Source organism: Mytilus edulis, chromosome 4 (genome assembly GCF_963676685.1).
Source record: "Mytilus edulis chromosome 4, xbMytEdul2.2, whole genome shotgun sequence".
NCBI classification, from domain to species: Eukaryota; Metazoa; Mollusca; class Bivalvia; order Mytilida; family Mytilidae; genus Mytilus; species Mytilus edulis.
This window is the reverse complement of record NC_092347.1, coordinates 30,755,844-30,775,064: the sequence shown is the minus strand read 5'-3', so window position 1 is coordinate 30,775,064 and position 19,221 is coordinate 30,755,844. Positions and strand designations below refer to the sequence as shown.

At 32.3% G+C, this 19,221-nt stretch overlaps 2 protein-coding genes across 2 annotated transcripts in view; one reads left to right on the top strand and one right to left on the bottom strand.

Moving 5' to 3' along the window:
* The window catches only part of LOC139519416 (peroxisomal multifunctional enzyme type 2-like), a 28,347-nt gene extending 25,834 nt beyond the window's left edge, over window positions 1–2,513 (bottom strand). Inside the window, exon 1 of the mRNA XM_071311497.1 lies at window positions 2,366–2,513. Coding sequence (XP_071167598.1) covers window positions 2,366–2,423 — 58 coding nt within the window. The 5' untranslated portion in view covers window positions 2,424–2,513. The remainder of the gene's footprint in view (window positions 1–2,365) is intronic.
* A 24-nt stretch (window positions 2,514–2,537) lies between these two features.
* Window positions 2,538–12,676, top strand: LOC139519417 (myeloid-derived growth factor-like). Its single transcript, XM_071311498.1, has 5 exons — window positions 2,538–2,757; window positions 7,212–7,262; window positions 8,591–8,734; window positions 9,781–9,841; window positions 11,122–12,676. Exons 1-5 carry the CDS (start codon window positions 2,614–2,616, stop codon window positions 11,199–11,201), a joined length of 480 nt encoding a protein of 159 aa, XP_071167599.1. The 5' UTR covers window positions 2,538–2,613; the 3' UTR covers window positions 11,202–12,676.
* The last annotated feature ends 6,545 nt before the right edge of the window (window positions 12,677–19,221 follow it).

Sequence of the window (19,221 nt, the reverse complement as noted above, 5' to 3'; positions counted from 1 at the left end):
TTGAAGTGACTTTTCATTTGCAAACTCAAGTTAGTGTAAAACAAACAATACTATTTTGAATTATGATAGTGTGTAATGAGAAAGCAATGCATATGTGATAATTTGGCTATTTATCTAAACCGTTGCTAGGCAACCTTCCTTTCACCGGAACATAAAAAAATCATAGTTTTGAATAGTTTCTATACTAAGGCTATCAATGATGTATATATAAACTTATTTGGGAAGGGGGCCAAAAACGCCTCTTATCATACCTTGTCCTTTGCTCTAAATGCTTTGGTTTTTGAGTTATAAGCCAAAAACTGCAATTTACCCCTATGTTCTATTTTTAGCCATGGCGGCCATCTTGGTTGGTTGGCCGGGTCACGCCACACATTTTTTAAACTAGATATCCCAATGATGATTGTGGCCAAGTTTGGTTTAGTTTGGCATGGTAGTTTCAGAGGAGAAGATTTTTGTAAAAGATTACTAAGATTTACGAAAAATGGTTAAAAATTGACTATAAAGGCCAATAACTCCTAAAGGGGTCATCTGACCATTTTAAATATGTTGACTTATTTGTAGATCTTACTTTGCTGAACATTATTGCTGTTTACAGTTTATCTCTATCTATAATAATATTCAAGATAATAACCAAAAAACAGCAAAATTACCCTAAAATTACCAATTCAGGGGCAGCAACCCAACAACCGGTGTCAGATTCATCTGAAAATTTCAGGGCAGATAGATCTTGACCTGATAAACAATTTTACCCCCATGTCAGATTTGCTCTAAATGCTTTGGTTTTTGAGTTATAAGCCAAAAACTGCATTTTACCCCTATGTTCTATTTTTAGCCATGGCGGCCATCTTGGTTGGTTTGACGGGTCACGCCACACATTTTTTAAACTAGATACCCCAAGGATGATTGTGGCCAAGTTTGGTAGAATTTGGCCCAGTAGTTTCAGAGGAGAAGATTTTTGTAAAAGTTTACGGACGACGGACGACAGACGACGGACGACGGACGACGGACGCCAAGTGATGAGAAAAGCTCACTTGACCTTTTAGGTCAGGTGAGCTAAAAAAATCAGTAAATATTTGATACATTAAAGAATAACAATAAAAAAATGTTCGCTTCTTAATTATGCCCAGAATTTTCTGTCAAATAAGTAATGAATTTTTTACATCTTCCAACAAATATAATATCATATTTTGAATCTTGTGCTAAGACCTCAGGCTATACAAGGAAACTAAATACATTGTACATATAATAATTAAGTTATTCTGTTTGTAAGTCCATGCTTGAACATGTGACCCATGATATCATGTTTTAAGATGTACATAAAATGAATACCACTAAAGATATGAATGTCTTGGTTGTATGGAGTTAACTAACAGTAACAAATACTTATTTTAATTTGCGGCCCCACAGTATATATCATTTGAGTTCAAGTTGTCAAACCCAATAGGAACTGTCAAATTTATACGATCGGTCAATTTTGTAGAGAATCGTTAGATTTGTACATTCATCCAATTAATATGGGGACGAAGTCCCCAATTACGGTAGACAATGGTAGAAAAATCAATGAAAAAAAAAAAAATTCCCAAATTTTTCATTCTACTAATGAACTCAAAATCGTTAACTTTTTGTTCAGATCTACTTTCTTTTCCGGTCTGCATCTGCGCACAAATGTTTTCTGGCCGGTCTTGTTTGCATGAGACTTTGAATAAAATGTATATTTATCAACATATCAACAAATATAGGACATGTAGGAAGGAATTCAACACCCAATCATTTTTAATAATTGTTTGATATAAAAAAAACGTTACCTGATAACAGTGTTTTTTTTGTTAACATTGAATATGACGTCATAACTTAAATATCGTCACAACTAAATCCCTAACAACAGAACCAATATCGGAAACGTTACGGTATTTCCGTTTCTTTTATCAACATGCATGACATGCGTGAATTAAAATTTTTTTTAATACAAACTTCTTCCCAGGTATTGCCTGCCTCATATTACAAAGATGACAATGGCTCCAACCTGTTCCTTCAGTGCGAAATTTAAGATGGAATGCATGGCAGACCAGTTGCACATCCCAGTGAAAAACATTAGAAACAGACCCAGTGATTCTGTGTGTGTTACACAGTGCAGATTTCAAAATAAATTACTCCAAACAGGGAATTGAACAGAATTAAATTGCCTTTGACCTTATTGGGTTTAGTTACGTGTACAACAATTATATTCATTTGGATGATTGGTGGACCAAACTTAAAACTTCAAGGGTTAATATCAGCTGAGATCTTGTCAAATCTCTGAAGAAACAATATTTGCATTTCATTATTGTACAAAATATAAATTTAACAACCATAAAAATCATATTACCATTTCCTGCACCGGTAATTAAAGCCACTTTCCCATCATATCTCATAGGGGCTGCCATTTTTCAAGATTGTGTGGTATCTTCTGTCTATTTGGACTTTGATCTTTCGGAGTTTATCATTTATTAGAATTTAAAAGTCCAAAGGATCTTCCGAAATGACGTTCTGGATTTTGACCTTACAATTTCAACGTTCATTGGTCCACGTCCATCTGGCGAAATTGTGTGTGTTGAAAAGTAAAGCTGAAACGTAATGCAACTGAATCTCCAATACCTCTTTTGTATTGTTTACTTATTTGGCTACAGTGCCTCTAGTAACATCGACCCAGATGAAGTGAGAGCAGAAACAATTGATGTCAGGCCCTTAGGAAAAAGGATAACAGAAGAAAAAGATTTGGTATTACACTAATCCAGTCAATTCCCAAAGTCTATGCAAATATCTGTATCTGTAGTGTCTGTAGTGGTACGTGTAGAATCCTATTAAGGCTTTTATACACGGTGGAGAAGAGCGCCGTTGTTATGGGCGGTGTTCTTGTAGAGCGGTCTTAAATGCCTCTACAGAACCTGCATGCACAACTTTATCTGGTAGTTGGTTCCAGTGAATAGTTGTTTCCACAAAAAATGAATGTTTGTACTGTGGTTTGTTGCTATTTGGTACTTTCAGTCCTCTGGTGTTATTAATAACTTGACGTTCGATGATATTGTCAGTTTCACAGTTTAAGTACGTTTTGGCTTTAATTGTTCGTTTCGGTCTTGCTGGTATGACAAAATTGTCGGCTGGTAGAGCCGGCACCAGACCCTCAACCACCTTGTAAATCAGGATAAGACGGAGGCTGTGTCTTCTTTCCTCTAGCGTCTCCATTTCAAGCTGGCGTCTCATATTAGTTATGGACCCTGTTTCCCGACTCCTGTAGTTTTTCTTTATGAATCGTAAGCCTCTGTTTTGGATACGTTCTAGTTTGTCAATATCCCCTTTCATATATGGGTTCCAGATTGTTGCGCCATATTCCATGGTTGATCTTACAAGGGATATATATGCTACTTTCCTACATGCTTCTGGTACGTTCCTCAAGTTCCTCCGAAGAAAGCCCAAGGTGGCGTTGGCTTTCTTGCTGATGTTATTTATGTGGAAGCTCCATTTCAGATCGTTTGAGATTTGGAGTCCTAAGTAGGGGTTCACTTGTACTTCTTGTAGGATGTGTTTATTAAGTGTGTAGAATTTGTCTGCTTTTTTGTTTATGGATAGAACATAGCACTTTTTGGCGTTGAATCGCATTCCCCATTTGTCGGCCCAGATTTCTAGTTGTTCCAAATCTGTTTGTAGCTTTTGTTGGTCTTGGCTATTTTTAATTGTTCTGTATAGTAGGCAGTCGTCAGCAAATAGTCTTACTGATGATGTTACACTGTCTGGTAGGTCATTGATGTGGCACAGGAATAGGATTGGTCCTAAGACTGTGCCCTGGGGGACCCCAGAGTCGACTGTTGTTTCGCCAGATGATTCGCCTTCCACGATGGTTCTCATTGATCTTGCAGTTAGGAAGTTCTTAAGCCATTTGTGTGTATTTCCTTTAATTCCATACTGATCTAATTTATGTAATAATTTGTTGTGTGGTACGGTGTCGAAAGCTTTTGAGAAATCTAATATGCCTACGTCGATTTGATGTCCCTTGTCGTGTTCTTGTAAGAAGTCGTTGATGGTAGTTATGAGTTGGGTTTCACATGAGTATCCTGACCTGAAGCCGTGGTTTAAGTTGGTTAGGATTTTGTTTTTTTCCAGATGTTTAAGAATATGCCTGCATACGATGTGTTCTAGAATTTTGCTGATGACAGATGTTAAGGATACAGGTCTGTAGTTTTCTGCCAGGTGTTTGTCTCCTTTTTTGAAGATACTGGATATGTTTGCGTCTCTCCAGTCTTTTGGTAGTTCACCTGTGTCTAGCGAGCATTGCATGATGATTTGTAGGATGGGTGCTAGTTGTTCAGCACATTCCTTGAGTATGCGGTTTGGGATGTTGTCTGGTCCAGAGGCTTTATTAGGGTTTGTGTTTTTTAGTAGTTTCTCCAGCCCCTTTTGGTCGATCGTTAGAGGTGTTATATTGATTTTTGCTCGTATTCTTGTTGTTGGTAGGTTAGTGATATAAACTTGACACATAATTTAACCTTTCACACTGACTAAATGTGGATCTCACATTCTAGTTTTTGACCTTATCATTGTTTTCATCAGCATACTAAGCTAACTCATTGCAATCTTTATCTGTTTCTTTCTCCACCAATTTATACTGGAGACACTAAGCAACAAGATGCAGGATAAAATTTCAGCAACAATAAAGGTTCAGAAGCCAGTATAATAGCACTGTTCCTTATACTGGTTTAAAATTATCAAAAATGCCTACAGTGACCTGATCCTAAGGTCAAAATTGACCCAACTTGTCTGGCTTGTAATAATACACCTTATCGCTATCTGTCCGCCATTAATTTACTGGATATCACACAGGTTCCCATAAAATTTTGACGTCATAAAACAAAATATCTGATGCCACAATGGAAAACTGATTGTTGTTGACGTGAAAAGTTCCAGCGGCCGGGTCAGCCGGGATTAGTGATAAGGTGTATAGTTTCCTCTTATCATTGACATCCGAATGCATTTAAGGGATTTTTTTTGATTTTTTTTTTGCTTATGGTACACAATTTCTCACAGTAATTTCTCATAAACTTTTAAAAAAAGTTTGTTTAAACTCAGGATCAGGTTTCACCGCTTGCCAGTGCTGTCACCCAACCCATAAATTAAAAAATTCACAACTGCAGAATGTCACATCCAATTTGTTTGATACACACATTTTGTGTAGTTAGTATAGACGGTCCTTGTACTTAGGGGAAAACCATTTGATATTCTGGGGGGCCAGGAGGATTTGTTTTTGATCTGTTATTTATTTTTATTAACTAAGAGGACAGATTATTCATTTTTTGCACTATTGAAGCAAGATTTTTCATTTTCATTAAAGCATATGGACTGATTATTCATTTTCACAACTATCATGACTACTGTAAATTCAGAAATTATTGCGTGCATTTATTATTGCGATTTTGTCATTTTAGACAGAAATGCGATTTTAATTTTTACAATTTTAAGAAAAATTCTGTTAAATTCATATAAAATATATCAAAATGCGAGTTTAAATTATTGCGGTTACAACTCAGTCGCATTTTTCGCAATAATAAAAACCTCGCATTAATTTCTGAATTTACAGTATATTTATGATATTCCAAAACTTACAATTTTTAAATGATTTGTTTATTATAAATAATACATGTTTAGTCAAGTCATTGAATCAGAATTAATTTTAATCCTCTGCAGAAATAAATCTTTTATATTCCCAACTGCATGTACATGTATTGCATACCTACATGTACATAGTATTAAAGTTTGTAACTAGCCTCTTTTAAAAATATTGGCTAACACATTTTTTGAAGGGTTTTGGAGCCACTGAGTGCCCAAGAAGCTATAGAACAAATGATTCAAAATCTGCTTTCTGGGTGTTCTGAAGACCCTTTCATAATCTGAAAATGCAAGTTTTGTTTTCATAATTTTTTGACAATATTTTGGTCTTAAAGCAAAATGTATAAATTCAGTGTACGTAAGACTTAAGTTTCTACTTGTTCTAGGGACAACATCAATGTGCATGATAAAGCAAAAATGGAATTCACATAGTTAAGTCTGTGGCTGTGTTTGTTTTTTTAAACTCATGAACAAGTTCATAACAAAATTTATACTAGATTACAAAAGGAATACAACACTAACAGAATACAGGAGGGCAATCAATGAACAAAAGACAAATAAATAAGAAACATTGATCCCATAAAATCAGGGCTACGTCTGAGAGAAAACAGAACTTGCTTCTTGCAAGGCACTCACCGTGAACACAATTTGATATATATGGAGACAAGAGTTTGGTTTCAAAATTTCCTTTATGAGGCAATTGTCTCAATGTAGTTACGGCCCTGTTAAAATAAAAGTGAGGTAAGGTTTCCTGAGACAATATACTTCAAGTTAAATGAAACCAATTTTCAGACATTTCAAGTATATCTAAATAATATTTATTATTTTATTATTAAAAAAATTGGGAAGTGTTTCCCGATTTTTTTGGGGAAAAAAGAGGAATTTATGAAAAATCTGGTGCCATCTCATACTTTTGATTAGACCTGCTGAGTTATTTATTTTCAATACATTGCAAGTCAGGTAATTTATTTTCAAAACTACCACAGAACAAACCATTTATTTTTGTGATTATCAAGGCTGAGTTATTTATTTTCAAAATCCTCCTGGCCAACAATATATTTCTCTTTCACCAAAAGGTTCATTTCTGCCAATTTGTTGGTTAGTTTAAGTAAACAATGACATCAAATGCACTATTTTTTGTCTGAGTAGGCCTACTTTCACATACGTTCTGAATTGGAGGGAGTAATTGGTGATGTGACACCTATAAAAGAATTTCATTGAAGTGAGCAATGAAATGTTTAGCAAATTATTGGTGCTTTGTGTTTAAATATATACATGTATCAGTCATATCATAATTTTAAGACTAATATTCTAAGTTACTGTTCAGACTTGTAAACTAAAGATCAATATCACTGCATGTACCTCCCTGTTGAATCTTCGTTTAGATTGCTGTAGATTCAGAGTCTAACTGTCTTTATATTAAGATTCAACTGCAAAAACATAAATGTGTCTGCCAAATGTTTAAAAATTGGAAGATACATTGTAAGATGTATACCAGTATATAATTTGTTGAAATAAAACTACTGTGATCAAAAAGATAGAATTTTTAGTACTTATGATTATTTTTTTTCTAGGAAGGATTTACCTGTTCCTTTACCTACCAAGCTGAGGGAGGAACAGATGAAGTAAGTTACCATGGTTACAGAGATAATTATAGAATTTTATGGTGGTCAAACAATAATAACATTTTCAATTTTTGTTAATGGTACATCAATAATCTAATATCATGATTATAGTCTGTCATTGATATCTTTAGGGTTTTCTGATGGTAACAGTTGTTCTAGTAAATCAGTCCTTAAAAAAATTGAATTCAATTTTCTTTGTGACAAAAGCTTTTGATTTTGTGGTTTTTGCCTCGATGACCACTTGACACTTGGAAAAAGAAATACAGTACAAAGACAGAAAATTTTTTATTTTTATGAGTTTATTTATGTCATCAATTGAGATAGTGACTTGATTTTAAAATATAGTCTTGTTCTTTTTATTATAAATTACAGATCAGAAAGTAGAGGAACAATAATGAATGAGTTTTGTTTAAGTTTTCCTACATGTATGGGAATTACAGATCAATTTTGAGTTCCTCATGAATTAAGAAATATGACCCTCTTGAACTTAAAAAGAAAAGTTCTGCACCCATTTCTTGTGCTTGGTGTTTGCAAATTATCAAGGAACTTTGAACATTGCTGAAAAAGAAGACAGAGCTGCATTATCATGTTCAGATATTATGACCAGTAGGAGACTGTTATATTTGCAGATAATTTCAAAATGTGAAAAACAGTGTCTTTGTCTTACAACAGATTTATTGCTGTTCTTAAATGTTTCCTAGACAATTTTAATGCCAATAATATATATAGAAATGAAGATGTGGTATGATTGCCAATGTAGACAACTCTTCACAAGAGACAAAATGAAACAGAAATTAACAACTATAGGTCACCGTACAGCTTTCAACAATTAGCAAAGCGCATACCACGTAGTCAGCTATAATACGTCTGGAAATCACAAATGTAAAATATTCAAACGAGAAAACCCATCATTTTGTTCTTTCTATATACCTGTTTGCAACTGCCCAACTTGCAACCAATGGGTCTTCGAGAAAATCCAGCACCAAGAGGTGGGCCTCAGCTGGCCCCCAAACAAAAATGTGCACCAGCCCAGCAATTGATTGCTAATGAGAGAACTATCCACCAAAGTTACAATGAAGTGGATCAACACTTTGCCTTTTTGTTTTAAGGTGCCATAGGTCATGCAGATTGAAAGTCTTTTTTTACATGTTTTTTACAAACTCAAGTAAACTAAGATTGATGTATCAGAAACTTTTGTTGTTGATGACATTGATAAAAGTAAGGTTCCTTTTGATTTTGAACTCTTGCTTTAATACAAACTAACCCAACTTTATATTACAGTGTATGTATAGTAAATCAGAATACAATGTTCTATTTATCTGTTGTAGCAATGGCTGATGAAGTTATCTGTAGATGAAACAAAGACACAGTTTGCTTGCTCTGTAGAAAGGGAAAGTGGAATGTCATATTTATATTTTGAAAATTTCGTTATGACTGGCAAGGGAGGAAAAGCAGTTGAAGGAACAGTACTGGTATGATTAAAATATCTTTGTGTATTATTTGTAAAAGATATTCTTATTTTATTACCAACACTTCTTTGAACCAACATTTTGTCTTTTTGTTTGCAGGTGGTTTAATCCTCCTTCCATCATTTAGATTTTAATTGGATTATATTTACTGATTAACTAATAATAATAGTTTAATTAGTACTTATTTTAGGTATTAACAAAAAAAAAAATTTAAACTCACAAGGGACAAAAATGTTTTGCATGAAATGTGATAAAAGAACGTTCTTATATTATCTGCCTTCTCACATAAAGTAAGTTTACATTTAAACAAGGTACCCAGAGTAAAGTAAACTTAATTAGCTGTAAATAATTGACATAAATTTCCAAACTGCTTTATGACTCCTTACCATAAAATGAACATTATAGATATTTAGATAAATGAACTCACCCCATTCGGCCCGAAACAGGGAAATAGCTCGGCACAGCCTCGCATTTCCCCGTTTCTAAGCCTCATCCTTATATCATTGATATGTCAAGTCAATGCACTATTATTGTCTATATATACAATGAAATGTTATGTGAAAAAAATTGTCTATAGTACTGGACAGGATAAAAATTTACTCATGCCAAGTATTTCTATTTGAAACAAAGATAAATTCTGCACAATTTTTGGAAAAGTGCAAATTTAACAAAGACTAATAAATTATACTAGGAGAAAACCAATAGTGGTATTACACCTACATGCTTATCCTAATGTGTGTTACAGTTATCTCCCTTAGAATATTTATCATTTAAAATTTCTCTGATTTTACAGAATAAACATAGATAAAGTAGTACTTAGTTTGGGTATAAAGTAATGAGATAGCAACCCAACAACACTATAAAACAGTCATTTCATTGCTTAGATCTAGAGTTAACTAGAATTGTAGAAAAGGGAAACAAGTGTTTCTAGACCTCATGTTTTATTTACCTAACTAAGGATAGGATGAAAGAAACACTGTTACATTTCATATTTATATTGATGTATAAAAATTTCATAATAGCATTTAAAAATGTTCTTGCTATTTCAGGGATCTCAAGGAAAACCCTTAGAAGTAGGAGAATACAAAGTGGATATACCTGGGAACACAGGTAATGCCTCATGCAAATTTATTGAATCTTAATTGTGAACTTCCAAGTTAAATCTAGCTTTTAATTTTGCATCAAATTTATTTTCATGACATTTAGGTTGTTTAGTAGATCATGAAATTATATTTAAGAGGGTACTTTATATTGCTAACTTCTGTAAATTTAGAAATTATTGCAGGCATTTATTATTGCGATTTTGTTATTTTAAACTAAAATGCGATTTTAATTTTTGCGATTGGGAAAAAAATTCAGTGTTATTCATATATATAATTTCAAAATGCGAGTTTAAATCATTGCGATTATAACCCTGTCGCATTCTTCGAAATAATAAAAACCATCCCAATAATTTCTATTTATGGGTCACACAATGGTCTTCAACAATGAGCAACACTTGTACAGTATAGTAAGCTATAAAAGGCTCCAGCATGATAAAATGTGAAACAATTTTAAAAAACAGCCTAGGTTATACTTAAACAATGAAAACAAAAAAACAAATATGACAGACAGGAACAACAACCCTGAATTTTATTCTCTGGGATTCTCTAAATCTGGCAGGGTTAAACATCTTAGACATCGGTGTAACAGCACAACATAAAAATCAACTACAAAAGTCTGTTTCAAAGTGACTTGTCAATTTTGAGCACAATAACATAACAAACTAACAAAAAAAATTACAATAAACATAAATTACTGATCTAAGGGTACTCACAGTAACTGAAGTCTAGTTCAAAAGCAATGAAAACTAATAAATAAACCATCATATTTATTCCAAGACTGGAAGATTGTTCTTGTTTATAATGTTTTAATGAAAAGTTGAAAGAATTATAAAATGTTTCTATCTACCATTATTGTATGTAATACTAAAAAGGAGTAGGGGCAATAATGCCCTTATTTGTCCCAAAAATTACTGCAAATGAAATCTAAAAGTTATCATACATATGATATTCTTAAATTTGTCCAAACTAGACTAAGATACAAGGTATTTAAAAATAAAAACAAATTTTACATTGAACTAGTAATCATGGCAACAAACCATGACAAAATTGCATATTTCGTAAAATTTATTGATTTTCCTTATTAGTAGACAAATTTTAAGTATATTTTAGATTGTAAAAGTATGTGCACCCCCAGAACCAAATTTATATTTGGTGAGATTTTGTCAATAGATATGATAAAGCTTATTACTCTTAAATTATTTTGTTGTTGGCTTAATGCCCTATCTCTGATAGATGTAAATGATAAGCATTACTTCAATTGTATTTAAAAGCTTTTATCGTTTTCAGTTAGCAGTGTTGATGGCAAATTCGAGCACATGCTTGACAAAGTAGAAATCGTCCTAAAAAAGCAAAAAGAAGAGTTGTAAGATCAAAGACCTCAGCAGTATAGGACTTCTATCTATGCATCTAGAGAGAATATATGTTTTGTCTCGTTTAATGAGACATTGGTAATTGAAAATTATGGGAAAATGTATGAAATTTGTAAAGAATTTTTTTTTGTAAAAAGTTAAAGAAATCACTTCCTGAGAACGTGAGATTTGCAAGTTGATAACTAAAAACAATGAAAATACTGTCAAAAAACTAATGATATCCTGCCTTTTTTTCAATACTGGTCAAACACAGCATTTATTTTAAGTCTAAGTTAATATGGAATATCTCAAAGTAGTATTAAGAGATATAAGAAGATGTGCCAATGAGCATTTATTCCATTTCCTGATGCTTACACAACATATAAGTGTATGCTTACACAACATATAAGTGTATGCTTACACAACATATAAGTGTATGCTTACACAACATATAAGTGTATGCTTACACAACATATAAGTGTAAGCTTACACAACATATAAGTGTATGCTTACACAACATATAAGTGTATGCTTACACAACATATAAGTGTATGCTTACACAACATATAAGTGATGGTTAAAGAGAAAAGTTATATTTTTTTCATAAATTAATATAAAAATCTTTTCCCATAGAGTTTTTTGGAGAGAAAATATTTCTTGAATTAATTTTTGGCATAGTAATATTATGTTGGTGCTCTGGTCTCTCTAGCCAAAGCATTTATCTTGCAACTTCTAATAAAACTAGCATCTTTATTATAAATTTGTCATTCATATATCATTAGTGTTATGATTGTTGCAGTAATGTCAAATAAATTTAGATGAGAGTGAATTGATTTTTTTGTATAAAAGTGACATTCTCCTTATTTTTGATAGGATGAATGTGTTGTATTTTGAATATTATTATTTGTTATTGACAGCTTACAATGGTATTTTAGATAAAAATATAAATGTATATGACTGGAGTAGCTGAATACAGACCTTTATGTATTTGTTTGAATGAAGATCAGTATTTTTAAAAACTTCAATACCTGAAAACTTTGTTTTCTATTAAATTATTCAGTAATGTAAGGTTTGTTGATGTTTTTTGTTTGACCTTTTCATTATTTTTACTTTAAGTTGATAATAAAAGTCAAATGCTTATACAACAAGGTGATCAGGAAGCATAATACAAATATGTTAGACACATACATTCCTTTATCATTTTGCTGCATTTTGTCTCATTAACATGTTTTTCAAATGAAACCGTTAAAGCTGTTATATGCTCTTTGGTAGGGTTGTTGTCTCTTTGACAAATTCACCATTTCCCTTGTACATTCTCTTCAAGGATTTCAATTTCATTTTCAGGTAACTGGAAATTATTTTTAGATAGGCTACAATTTCTGTATGTTGGCAAAACAGTCTTATATCATGCTTTTTCAACAACAACAATAGAAAGAATAACATATGCTTATGAATTTGTTTTATATTTTCATCTTATATACATTAAGGTTTTTTATAAAAGGTATTTTGTATTTATGAGTAATCTAAATGATGTTTTAGTCCACAACAGAATGTGCATATGTAACAGTTAGACATTGTGCAACTTTCCACAATGAATACAATAATTAAGATAAATAATAAATGAATGATTAGGCCTCTATTTCACACTATTATATTGAATGACATTAGAAGCAGTCTTTGTATTAAAAAAAAATATCTTGATTTCGAATAAAGATAAGATAATGCATGAAAGAAGAGATTTCATTAGGAATAAATATTTTTGATATAAAATATCAGTTCTGTGTGTATAAAATTGAGAATGGAAATGGGGAATGTGCCAAAGAGACAACAACCCGACCAAATAAAAAACAACAGCAGAGGGTCACCAACAGGTCTTCAATGTAGCGAGAAATTCCCGCACCCGGAGGCGTCCTTCAGCTGGCCCCTAAACAAATATATACTAGTCCAGTGATAATGAACGCCATACTAATTTCCAAATTGTACACAAGAAACTAAAATTAAAATAATACAAGACTAACAAAGGCCAGAGGCTCCTGACTTGGGACAGGCGCAAAAATGCGGCGGGGTTAAACATGTTTGTGAGATCTCAACCCTCCCCCTATACCTCTAACCAATGTAGTAAAGTAAACGCATAACAATACGCACATTAAAATTCAGTTCAAGAGAAATCCGAGTCTGATGTCAGAAGATGTAACCAAAGAAAATAAACAAAATGACAATAATACATAAATAACAACAGACTACTAGCAGTTAACTGACATGCCAGCTCCAGACTTCAATTAAACTGACTGAAAGATTATGATTTCATCATATGAACATCAGGCACAATCCTTCCCGTTAGGGGTTTAGTATCATACCATCATAACATATATGAGAAGAACATAACCCGTGTCATGCCAACAACTGTTTTTAGAATAAATGTGTTTAGTTCCGATGCAAAGACCTTATCAGTGATTCAATATTAACGCCAAAATATGCAATCTTTAATGACTTGACAACAGTATCGTAATTATATCCCTTCTTAATAAGTCTATTCAAAGGTTTTGTAAGTTTCTGAGGTGAATACTGACACCTTTGTGCTTTATAAAGAATATTACCATAAAAAATTGGATGTGAAATACCTGAACGTATTAGAAGTCTGCATGTTGAGCTATATTTACGAATGATGTCTTTATACCGATGATAAAATTTAGTAAATGTTTTGACTAGTTTGTGATATCGAAAACCTTGGTGTAATAATTTTTCAGTAATACATAAATTTCTCTCGTTAAAATCGAAAACATTGTTACATACACGAGCGAATCGTACAAGTTGAGATATATAAACACCGTAAGATGGTGACAAGGGAACGTCACCATCTAAAAACGGATAATTAACGATAGGAAATGAAAAATCATCCCTTTTATCATAAATTTTAGTATTCAGCTTTCCATTAGTGATATAGATATCAAGATCGAGAAAAGGGCAGTGGTCATTGTTAGTATTAGCTTTATTTAAAGTAAGTTCAACAGGATAAATTTCATTAATATACATACTGAAGTCGTCATTATTGAGAGCCAAAATATCATCCAAATATCTAAAAGTATTATTAAATTTGTTTATCAGATGTTGTTTCGATGGGTCTTTGCTTATTTTTGTCATAAATTGTAACTCATAACAATACAAAAACAGGTCCGCAATAAGTGGTGCACAGTTAGTCCCCATTGGAATTCCGATAATCTGACGATATACGGAATCTCCAAAGCGAACAAAAATGTTATCTAGTAAAAATTCAAGGGCATATATAGTATCAAAGCATGTCCAATTAACATAGTTTTTTTGTTTATTGCTACTAAAAAATGACCTAAAAGAGTTTGAACATATATATTCACATTCTGATTTTTTGAATGCCCATTTAATTAGGTGTGTGAATTTTTTCTTAATGAGAATGTGAGGCAATGTGGTATACAGGGTAGAAAAATCAAAACTTTGAACAGATTCAAAATCACCAATATAAGCATGCAATTTATCAAGTACTTCCAACGAGTTCTTGACACTCCAAAAGTAATTTATTCCACTATTTTCGAAGGCCTTATTTGAACAATTTATTATCAGGTTTTTAATTGTACCAAGTGTGCTGGTAAGAAGAATAGACAATTTAGTAGTTGAACAATGGCTTGAAGACGAAATAAATCTATATTTGTAAGGGGTTTTGTGTAGCTTCGGAAGCCAATACATAGTTGGGACTTTCATTGTATTTGGCTCTGCTTGTAAAGCGGTGGCTAAAAGTTTATGTTTGTTACAGATTTCGTTTTCTGAAAATGGAGTCAGTTGGAATGTTGGCGAATTGGTGATTTCCTTTTTCAGAACCTCAATGTAAAATTTACGTCAAACAATAATAATATTATTAGCAGCTTTATCTGCCGGGACAAAAACAAATTCCTTGGCTAGTTCTTTTAGTTTATGTTTGATACGAGAAATAGGTTTATTGTGGTTATTGTTTATAGTAAAATGTTCTTTAAAATGTTGAATACGTACATCAACTATCTTCATTACTGAATTAAAAAAAGAGTCCAAAGATTTTTTGTCAGCTTTTTCCCGTTTTATCCATTTCATACAGTAAGTATGGAGTGAGTCGTGGATGATATTACGACACTCATTCCAATTAATAATTGACGGGGGACGATATTTAGGTCCTTTACTGAGGAATGATTTTAACTCTCGGTCTTGAACGATGTTAAGATCTCCTGTTGTATGTATGTATCATGCTGCTTGACATCATTATATAACATTTGTGGTTGTGGTAGATTATTGTGTATGAATTCTTATATCTGTCTTTATTTTCATGTATGGGATAAATGTTTTAGTAAATAAATATTATTTAGAAACTTTGTTTTCATATGTTAAGTTTAAAGATTAATGCGATAGATTGTTAGGTTGTTGTACTCAAACATGATAGCTCCATTGACATTATTGTCAAGATCTTTTTTATCAACATATGCGCTCTATGTTTCCTGTCTAAATAATCAATGAAAATTTACCCATTATTATTGTTTTTCATGAAAAACCAAACTGCATAGTACTATTGGTGACATCATGACAAAAACGCAGGATTGTAAATTTGCAACAAAAAGACTTATTTCCTATTTAGTTACTGTATTAGCTATTATTCATTGTGATATTGGTCAATAAATCCCAATAGTCCATTTGCCATTTACTGATTTGATTCTGTTATTACACACTTTTTAAACAAATTACTTCCCTTTGTCAATTGTAGACTGGTTCCATACTGGACAAAATTGGCTTTTGCTAATGCAAAGCATGATGAATTGAAAGTGATGTATCAGCGGTTTAACTAATTTTTTATGAAAAATAATTTCTGATGTCAAAAGTATTTAGCTAAACAACAAATTAATGTAATTAAAAGCTTTGAAAACCTTAAAGATTACTCACATAGCGCACAGGTAAATTTTCTCTTTCTGCTAGCTCTCCATTGTAAATAAAAATTAATGTCCCTCTTAAGGAAGACAACTAAAAAAAGGGATCTCTAGTTATAGGGTAAATTACGGGAATTGGCAAATAGCCTATTTAAAAATTGAGGCTAAAAAAGGGGGCCATTTTAAGGCCATTGAACCTACTTCTTTGCTGTTTAAGTAACTACACTGTAATTTCAGCTACCAAAAAGTCTTTAGGGAAAAAGTGGCCATGTTTAAGAACTGAACAGTTGAAGAGCTATATATGACCAAAAAGGACTTGGAAATAATACCCAAATTCAATTAAGGTCAACTTTGACTGAGGGAAATAAATCTTAGTTTCTTAATAATTTCTAAAGGAGTAGGTTCAGTAAGACCCCTTTTTGGCCCCAAAATATAGCAGTTTTACAAAATTGTGAAAATGTAATCTTTTAGCTATTTATTGGAAAGAAGAATGCTTCTGCTACATAAATATGGGCTGTTTGTGACAATACAATGCACATATATCGGGTAGTAGCATCATTTAGTCATGCTAAATTACCGAAATCTTCATAATTTTAGCATTTTAGTTAAATTTTAGACGGTTTCAGTCTTAAATGAAAGTGGCCCCATTCGTGTTCATTCATAATATTGAAATGTAAGTTGTATTTTATGATGATACATAACATATATAAAGGTTGTGGATGAACACGGATGCGGCCACTTTCATTTTTGACAAAAATCATCTGAAAAATGACGACGTTTTTTTGGCATATTTGATAGATTTATCATATTTAAGCTTGAATCGAAGCGTTTTTAATGACTAAATCAGTTGAAATTCTTCCCATAAATTAATCAAATCAATTTGAGGCCAAAATGGGCCCTTACGGGACCTACTTCTTTATTAACTGACAAGTTTAGAAAGGTTTGTCTCAAATCAGGTAAGTAGCTAAGTACCTACTACTAAGTTGATGATAACCTCATTGATTGATAGTCCACCAGTAGCAGAGGTATTTACCATGTGCTGTAAAAAAGAAAACAACACTATCAATTTCAGTGCTTTTCTCTGGATCTACCTTCAGCATGAATGTTCAAAGCCGAATATTTGATAAGAAAATATTTTGTTATAAGTGCTCATTGAGAATTGTTCTCTAATTTTTTTTTATTGAAAAATTGAATATTTAAGGCGATTTTCAGAGCTTTTTTGTTCGGAGATCCAAATTTTCTCAAAATCTACATTTTAAGGAAAACTAGTGGCCCCAAGGAGCTTATACTTGTTCATCTGTCATATTCACTTGAAACTGATAAAATAAGATATTTGTGTTTGGGTTGAATAGCACCTTTATACAAACTTTCTGCTCCATCTATTTTAGTTTCCAAAATAGTTAAATAAGCAAAAATGAAACTAAAGGCTCCAAAAAGCTTGTGTCCCTCAACTTGGTATATGTACACTTTCAACAATAGAAATCCCTAACATTCTGAAAAAGAATAGAATTCATGACCAAATTATTTTTTTTTAATCTTGTATTTATGATAAGTTTTCTTTTTACAGTTTCTCTCCATCTTTTGTAGTTTAGCCTTAAACATAAAGATGGGTAAATTGATTATCATTTTAAAAGAACAATCACATCTATCTATATGGATTTCAACAAAATTTAGGTCAAGTGCAGAATGTGTAGATCTTGTCTTGCTGATCATTTTTGCAATATAAACTGTCTGTCTATCCATGTTTTAAAGTTTTCAAGATAATAGGAAGAAATGTAAAAAAATAGTTGTCAAAACAGTTTGGTAATATTCTCATTGAAAGTAAATAACTCCAATAAGGAGTAGTCTGATAATTTCAGCCACTCTTACTTATATTTGTATATCTTTTTGACAGTTTTGGGTTTCTACAGTACATAAGTTTTGTAGTTTTTAAGGTATTAGGAAATAAGAAGGTGCCATTATAATATGGACCACCTTAACCTATTTTAGGTCTAGTCATGCTGACCAGTTTTGCTATTTATGTTTATCTCTATCAAATAAACTATCATGATGTAATCCATAAATGAAAAAAATAGTAAAATTCTTCATTTTAGGCTAATTACCCTTTTGTTTGAACGTTTTGGTGGTATTAGGAGGAGCTCAACATTCTGAATAGTGTTTCTAATGTAATGGGCAAAACTTGCATTTTACTCATGTTCTGTTTTTAGCCATGTCAGCCATGTTGGTTGGCAGGTCAGGTCATTCGACACACTTTTTAATTAGAAACCCCAATGATGGTTGTTGCCTATAGTTCAGTTTGATTTGGCCATGCAGTTTCAGACATAATTTTTGTAAAAGTTAAGGGATGATGACAGATGCCAAGTGATGAGAAAAGATTACTTTGCCCCTTGAGCCAGGTGTGCTTAAAAAGGTTAAACTTGTGATGTACAGGGAGACAACTTGCAGTGAAAAAAATGTTTAACAATAACATTGATATCTGGTTATTTGAAGACCATTTTTGCTGTTCAAAGTTTCCGTCTATATATTATAGTTTTCAAGATACTTAATAAACATTTAAATGGGTAAAAATCATCATTTAAGTGCATTATAAGGCCATAGGACTATGAGCTTTTGCCATCATTTTGCATATGTTGTTGAAAACTTTTTAAACTTAAATCTTTTGTAACTACTGGGCCAAATGTTATCAACATTTCCTTAAATATTCCTTATCATATTTAGTCTTACTCCAAGCATTGTATCCATGGATTTGATCCATCTAAAACATGGCCACTGTTGCTAATATTGAAACATCTATAATACTAAAATTACGAGGTCCAATTTGTCAGCCGTCATCGGGTAAAAACGACAAATCAAAGAATTCAACTCTATATATAACTAATATAGGACAATGGTGTAGATTAAAAATTACACCACTCCAGACCCTTTTGTTTTCAGCATGAATTAATATTGCCAATAATTAACAAGTTCCGGGTCGAATCCGATACCGATACAAATAGTATATTCAGCTATTACCTTATCTGTACGTTCCGCATTTGACAGGCGCACCACCAAACGGTGTATTTAGGATTTTGCTATATACACGGGTCATAATCAAAGGACTGACACTACTAAATTCAATCATT